At 47.9% G+C, this 8148-nt stretch overlaps 1 protein-coding gene across 1 annotated transcript; it reads right to left on the minus strand.

Annotated features, from left to right (window-relative positions):
• Nucleotides 1-7583: 7583 nt before the first annotated feature.
• On the minus strand, nucleotides 7584-8113 carry F5891DRAFT_1195915 (uncharacterized protein; the record flags this gene model as incomplete). The annotated part of the gene is made up of 3 exons (XM_041368211.1): nucleotides 7584-7898; nucleotides 7951-7992; nucleotides 8051-8113. The coding sequence occupies 3 exons, from the start codon at nucleotides 8111-8113 to the stop codon at nucleotides 7584-7586; spliced, it is 420 nt and encodes a 139-aa protein (XP_041219458.1).
• Nucleotides 8114-8148: the final 35 nt, after the last annotated feature.

The following is an 8148-nucleotide window of genomic DNA, read 5'->3' on the forward strand; positions in this document are numbered from 1 at the left end:
TCTTGTTTCGCACTTTTTGTCCTTTTCACGTTTGAAGCTCTTAAGGAGCTATATGATGATTCCAAACACTTTAATTTCATCTTCTCACCACCCCTTGTTCACGCGCCATGATCACGCGCATCGCGCAATATGCGCGCGCGTTCCCGTGCCTCGTGCACTCATAAATTTAGCAGAGTTTTCACGCTACCGCATTTCTATCGCTTCTCCCCTTTTAAATTTCATTTCTGTCATTCAACACAAGGTATATTCCAATCAGACATCCAGGCGCGACATAGGCGCGCGCCTGACACATACATATGCGCCTAACCCCCCTATCATCACCTTTAACTTCGCACTTCGCACATTTATTCGCATTCTTCGCACTTTTGCTTACCATGTCAATTTCGTTCCTGCGCGCCTTGATGCGCACTATTCTCCTTCACCTATGCGCCTATTGCGCCTTGATATACCACCCTTACAGCCCATTGGCGCAACATTTGCGCCTAATTCTTCACTATACATGTCTCTCGCTAATGAATTTGCAGAGAAATGGCCGTTCCTCGCGTGTTCGGCCAATATAATCAAATTCGCGCGAAATTGCGCCAAGGCGCGCACATCGCGCGCATCCTATCAGCTTGTAGGGCGCCTCTACACCCCTTGCTGCGCCTCCCATTGGCGCGCCTTCAACCTGCAGCGCGTTGTGCAGGAATTCATTCTGCCAGTTACAAGCCCCCCCAAGCGCGCCAACTGCCTCGCGCATTCCAACCCTACCTTGGGTCAAGCGTTAGCTCGCAAGAGACGCGAAGCGCGCTAGCCACGCGCACTCGCACGCGCTCAAGGAGGAGGATCAAGCGCCTCAGCCGCGCATCAAAGGAGGAACATATACCAACACTGTTTCATAGGATATTGTTTGTTTTACCCTGGGTTTCGTCCAGCGCTCTTTCATTTCATTTTCTCTCATTATAACACTGTCCAAAAGACTAATAACACACTGATATATATGCATATAGGGATTGCCTAGAAGAACATAGAAGAAAAACAACCATAGATCGTGCCCGCCTAGCTCAATAGTATTATTTTCTCTTCGCACGCATGATGCGGCACCATGCCCCTTTTTACCTTAGAACGCGCAAATATGCGCGCAGTCTTCCCACGCTCACGCGCACATACGCGCGCAATATTCACGTGCCCATACGCCTCGCGCGCGCACACATGCGCACTTCCTGCGCCTCGCTCATAGGAAGGTGTAGATGTCGACAGCCGCACGAAGAAGACAAGTCGGATAGGACATCCGCAAAGTTTACCATTTTTTCCTTCGCATTTTCACATATAGTTTTACTCACACTGTTCAAACCTTACCACCTAATATTTAGCGCGCCTAGCAGGACTTGGTTTGGACTTGGATTGGATCACTCTTGGACCGCACCACTTCGCATCATACGCACAATACAACACATGCGACACTCACACGCTTTCTCGCGCCTTGCGCGCGCGCACTTTCTCGCGCTTTATGCCATATGCGCGCCACATCCATATCACTCTCACATCATCGCCTCACACCCAGGGAACACTATTCACACCAGAGTCACCCTTGCAATTCGCCATGCTACGCTTCATTCCCGCGCCTTCACGCATAGTGCGCGCACATTCTCGCGCCTTGCGCGTACCATGCGCGCAACTTCCCACGCTTCACGCACATCCACGCAATAATTCCTGCACTTGCACATTCATCGCCCAACAACCCAAGCATCATACAGGCATCGCGCACACATACTATCACGCAAAATCCTCACCACGCGCGCGCTGAGTGGGGACACTCAGAATTTAAGTCCCTGGGAGATGTAGAGAATCATGCCTCTCATGGCGTGATATGGTAGTTTTCACCAAGGAGTATACAGCACGAACTCATAGCATTACTCTGTGCGCTACCCGCAGCTATCTCTATATGAGGCGCAGCTTTCCCACGCAACGCGCGCCATGCGCGCACCATTCCCGCGCTTCACGATGTATACGCGCGCGCGCGTTCCCGCGCTTGCGCGCCCTATGGCGCCAGCCATCCAGAAGCATCCATCCACTGTCCACCAAGCTCCCTAGTGCGTATATTTCCATTTCCTTTATTAGCATAGTTCCACCTTTATTTTTATCATGCATTCTCACTCATATATATATTTACATACCTACTCGGTAGCGCTTCGGCTCCGCTTGACCGCACTTAGGCGCGCTATATAAGCGCCAGCAGTACATACTATTACTAACCTTACTTTTCCCTTGAACTTACTAGTTATCACCCACTATTTACTTAGCAGTACATAGTAGAAGTCTATTGGTCTACACTTTGCATCTATCTTTTCTTATATTGCTTTATATCATCACTTAAGCTTAGTCTCTTTTATTTCCGCTTACACGCGCGCGCTTTCCCGCGCTTCGCGCTAATACGCGCGCGCGTTCCCGCGCCTTCGTACCTTGCGCGCACTTGCGCTTTCTCACGCTTCGCTGAAGCGCGTACCTCTAGATCTTCGCAGCACTCGCTTCCCCTAGGGTCGAACGCACTTGTCTCCTCAAGAATAGCAGACTAGGTAACGCGCGACCTCACAACATTTTATAGATACAGTTAGGAGCATCCTTGTTCCTCATTGTATTGTTGTTTCTACAGCGTGTTACGGAGGATCTTTCCCCGAATCTTTACCTACTCGGCCGACTATCCAGAAAAGTATGTATTCCAACTCGCCACGTCGTCAAGAATGCTGAATCGCCCATCTACTGTCTACAGGGTTTTGATTGCCACTATCAAGGATATGGGCACATGTCCGTGCCCTCGCTGTGTCACGCCGAAAGCCTCGTTCAGCTTTCTGGGGCTCTTGAGTGACATGGACAGTCGTGTCGCCAATCTTCGAACATATGTGATGTCAAAGGTTACTGAGGCTCGCGGTTTTATTGCATCAGGATATACGGTAGACGGTGCCAAGGTGGAAAATACTCTCGGAGAGGGCTCGTGGGTACCTAATTTGGTGAGCACAACGGCTTTTGAGGTTCGAACAACTCAGACTGTCTGCTTGAAGAATCAATTCGTGCACAAGCTTGGGAAGTTTGGCCTTGATCCATTCCGCATGCTTGTCGTGGACCTCATGCACGAGTGCGAACTGGGCACCTGGAAAGCACTGTTTACCCATCTCATCAGGCTGCTTTATACCATTCCCCAGGGTAGCCGGCTCGTTGCGATCCTCGATAGTAGGTAGGAGAAGTTTGTATGAGATGCTGCGATCTGCCGCTGACTCGGATGGGTTGGCAAGATTCCGAGAGATCCCGACTTTCGGCAATGGTGTAATCCGGAAGTTTTCGAACAACACCTCTGAGATGAAGAGATTAGCAGCGCACGACTTCGAGGATATACTACAGGTATTTTCGAGTCGTTTAACCTTGCGTTTGGTTCACTGACATGCTCTCCATCATTAGTGTGCTATTCCGGTGTTCAAAGGATTATTCCCCCCCGGATCACGATACAATTGTGCAATCTCTGCTTTATCGGTTTGCGCAATGGCATGCGCTCGCAAAGCTCAGAATGCATTCAGGGTCCACGATTACCTTTCTCAAAGAGACATTTGAGAAGCTTTCTCGCAAGCTACGGAAATTTCAAAAATATACCTGTGCCGCCTTCAACGCTGTTGAATTACCTAGAGAGAAAAGAGCCCGCGAAAAAAGGGCTTCCCAACGTGCTGAAAATGGTAACACTTCTCAAGAGTCCAGCAGAGCGAGGGTCAAGAAGTTCAATTTGCTAACATATAAATTCCATGCGATGGGAGACTACGCGAGTACCATAAGGCTCTTCGGAACCACAGACTCCTTTACTACTCAAATAGTACGTATGTTCATGCCTTCTTGCAGTGTACCTGATGTTAAGTTTGGACAGGGGGAACTTGCCCACAGAGCCCTCAAGATGTTCTACCCACTGACCAACAAATTAGACACACCAGCACAATTAGCTAAACACGAGCACAGACGATGTGTGCTCCGGCGGGTAGCAGAAGCAGGAGGAAGTGCACCCTCCAGTAGTAATCAGTCGCAAGCTGACACACCCCCTTCAGGATTGTCCGAAATGCACCACTATATCTCACATTCTCAGAACAATCCAGTCGGCATATTCACTTTTCTCCGGGAAAATAATGGCGATCCGGCTGTCAAGGTAGAAGTAAAGCTTATGGATTTGTGTTATAATTTACTGACTGAGACTATCAGAACTTCATTCCAAAACTGAGGGACCACATTCTTTATAGGCTTCGAGGGTTGGACGTTAGTTACTGCGACCACACATTTACGGACGACGAACGAAATACGGTGATCATTCCAAACAACATCATCTTCTCAGTTCAGACCATGCAAGTTTGCTATACGACTTATGACTTACAGCGCGAATACGACACTGTCAACACTAGAACTCACAGCGACGTCATGGTACTCTCAGGCGAGTCAACGCCTAGCCACCCATACTGGTATGCCAGGGTGTTGGGCATTTATCACATGGAAGTATGGCTTGCTGGTGACGGCAGGAGCAAACCTTTGAAGCAGCACATCGAGGTTCTCTGGGTCCGATGGCTGGCCATGGTTCAAGGCTACAGATCTGGCATGAGACATGCTCGTCTTCCGAAAATTGCGTTCGTGGAGGAGTCCGACCAGGATGCATTTGGATTTCTCGATCCAGGGCAATTGATTCGAGGAGCTCATCTGCTTCCTGCATTTGCCTCTGGACGCGGTGTAAGTTCACTTTGGCAAGGAAAATCACTGGCGCGCCCTGGGGGCCAGCTAGACGACTGGGAGGAGTACTATGTAGGAATGTAAGTGCGAATATTCCAGTTCATTTAAAACTCCTGTAACGTCGAGCCAGATTTGTCGATCGAGACATGTTCATGCGATATACTCACTTGGGCGTTGGACACTCCGCAGCTTTGCGCAGAATAGCCAGGGAATGCTTTGGCTCTCGGTCGACAGCATCGACGGACGCCATGGACATTGTGAATGGCAAGGGTGATGCGGATGATGAAGAGGGCGGCGATGGCGAGGGTTCGGAAGGATGCGCTGGTCATGGCGATGACGATGACGACGGCGAGGTACCTCAAGAATTTCGAGTCGATGAGGAACTTGAAGTGGATGCTGATGACCACTTGGAAGGGTGCGAATACGAGTCCAATCCGCCGTCAAGTGACGAGGAATGGGATGAGAGTGACGGGGATGTCTCAGAAAGCGGCGAAGAGCATCATGGAGACGCAATCGATGAATTTTCTTTCTAATATAAAACTTGAATGATGATTAAGGCTAGCAGTATGATCGTGATAGTACTCGTACTATAGTAATTCTATCATTGTCACGGTACAATCATTAAACCATGACCAGCCCAAGAATATGATCATTCGCCATGAGGAGTCCGAGAACGGCCCCGTTGCCCCGCCGTCACGGTGACCTTGAGTCAAGCTTTCAAGTTTTGCTGTGACTGATCATGCGCTCTTTCCCTTGCTCCTCTGCACCGTACCTTACTGCACTTCTGCAAATGATTTATGTATATGACCTGAATGTACTATCAGGGTTGGCCAACCAGCAAGAACAAATTGTACTTAGTAACTGCGGGATCATAGGGAGCCGGACAATCTATCAGAAAGCTTTCAAAAGTCATGTAATATGACGCATAGGTGAGAGCATACTGCAACTTCAACAGAACCAGTAGCATCTGGAGTATTGTCTCTAGCCTTGAGCGATTGCAGCTGTCACAGCAGTGTGGGGAACTGGCATGATGCTATAGATTTGCTTAGCAGATGCAAGAGCTGGAAAGCCTTAAAAGTCGTGTCATTTTAGTAGCAATATCACGTTGGATTACATAGCCATACCTACAATCTCAAGGGCTTGACACATGAAGATATCCATCGAGGACATCGAGATTGAGAGAAGCGCGCTGTGCATCTTGTGATGGTGGTATGTACACGACATTGGTGTGGTGTTTAATGATAGCAATATCACGTTAGCCATACCTACAATCTCAAGGACTAGACAACATGAAGATAATCATCGAGGACATCGAGGTTGAGAGAAGCGCGCTGTGCATCTTATGGTGGTGGTATGTCACGACATTGGTATGTTGTTTAATGATACGCAGTATTTGTTGTTCAGGGCCAAGATAACTTCTCACGACAAGGTCTTGGATAGCATTATAATTCAACAAATAAATAAGGCAGATGGCAATGCACGTAATAGTTGGAATAAGTATACTATCACCCCTCATTGGCTGCAAGGCAGGAATGTCGCAGCCTTGTTATCAAATTTAATGATATTTTAAATCTGCCGACAAGTGCCAACGGCAATTTCCGCGACAAGGTCTTGAATGGCGTTGTAACTCAAAAATCAGATCTGGCAAACTAACAAAGCTCGAAATGATTGACGCGGGTATGCTACCACCTTTTATCGGCTACAATGGGCGAATGTCACAGCATTGTCATGGAGTGTTCATGTTGAGCTTGATTTGCGGTCATCCATGGGTATGTATGTACAAGTCAGACCATTCACAGTATAAAAACTAATATTTGGTGAGAGCAGATTTAAATCGTGTTATACTTCCCATGGCAACGATATCAAGGACTCATCAGTTCGCTGATGGGGCACCGAGAACGAAATGTATGATGATTGATGTAGTAGAAAGTGGAGTGCATTTCACCGTGGAAAGGTTGAACTAGCTGGCGCACTGTTATGATCTTATTCCCGACAAATTGACAGAGTGAATAAGGCTAGTAGAGTAGTTGAACTATACTCACCAGTACGGAGTCCGGATTTGACTTTCAAAAATCAAATTCTATTCAAATAAGTTAGGATCACGTGCGCGTGTTGATGGGAACACGTTGTCGGAGTCGAATTGTAGGCCACATCAATCCATATCTGACGCATCAGAATCATCAATGGTCCACAACATTTGCGCCACACTGGTCGACCAGATATAAGGCAGGCAGTCTTTTATGTTGTCTTCTTAATTTTTCCTCCTCACCAACTCTGCTCATAACACTCAATCAGCGTAATCATTGACACTGAACGTCTAGTGACATGTCCCCTGCCGGCGAGACTGGCACTTTGTTTACCCCTCCACGCGCCAATGCATCCATCAGTAAATTCTCACATTTCTTGAACTGCCTTTTTTGTAACTTGCCGCCGGTTAACTTCCAAAAAAGGTGCGGATAAGCCACGCGCAAGAACTGTGACACCCACTTGCCACAAGCAATTTTAAGTTGAAAAAGCAGATGCCTCCTCTTGACTGGACCTTTTTCCACTCTTATTTTGGCCTTTTTTCGATAATTTTGCCTTTGTAAGTAGTGCAAGTGCTAGCAAAAGTAGCAGCAAGTAATAACACTTATCTCACTTATTTTCTACTTGTTTGCGACTTAATCACACTTTTTGAGAGAAAAATGACGGCAAAACATAGCATTTCAAGCGACAAGTAGATTAAGTATAGAAAAAGTTGGACAAAAGACACTAAAAAGGAGTTTCAGAAGCAGCAATTAGCGAAGCAGTAGCATACTATGAAGCAGTGAAGCAGTGAAGGAGATGCATGCAGTGGGCAACAAGAAAGACAACAACTAGAACCCTATGAGTGCGCGCTCATCCTCCGAGTCTTTGTCTGGAGCGGAGGGTGCACCGCGCCTCTTAAAGGCAATCTCCTTCGCCTGTTCCCAGATATCCTGGATGACTGAGTCTTGCAGGCGGTTGATGGATGTCATGTAGCGCCTGGTCATTACACCGAAATTAGTGTCCGAGAACGCCTTTCGAGAGCCGCTGATCTTGCCCGAGGACTTGTTGAGAGAGTGAGGGACCTTGACGGCCTTGCCTTTACTGTTCGCCTCCAATTCGCTGACAAGCGTCTCGGAAGCGATAAGGCGGATGGCACGTTCCACCTAAAACACAGGAAATAATTAGCCGTGCTGTGAAGAGAGGGCAGGAAGATACATGCCGCTGCAGTGCAAAGGCTGAGTGCACCTTTTGCATGCGCTGTTGTGTGATGGTCGCCAATAGCACCCAAAGTAGCGCATGCGTGCTGTGTGAGTACCTGAATGATAAGCTCAGACTCGAAAGGGTTTCTCCAATTTCCCTTCCTCCGGGATGTTCCCATACAGGAACGCTAACTTGACAAGTAAGCTCTCGGAA

The sequence above is a fragment of the Suillus fuscotomentosus genome (genome assembly GCF_016647785.1).
Source record: "Suillus fuscotomentosus strain FC203 chromosome Unknown F5891scaffold_89, whole genome shotgun sequence".
NCBI classification, from domain to species: domain Eukaryota; kingdom Fungi; phylum Basidiomycota; class Agaricomycetes; order Boletales; family Suillaceae; genus Suillus; species Suillus fuscotomentosus.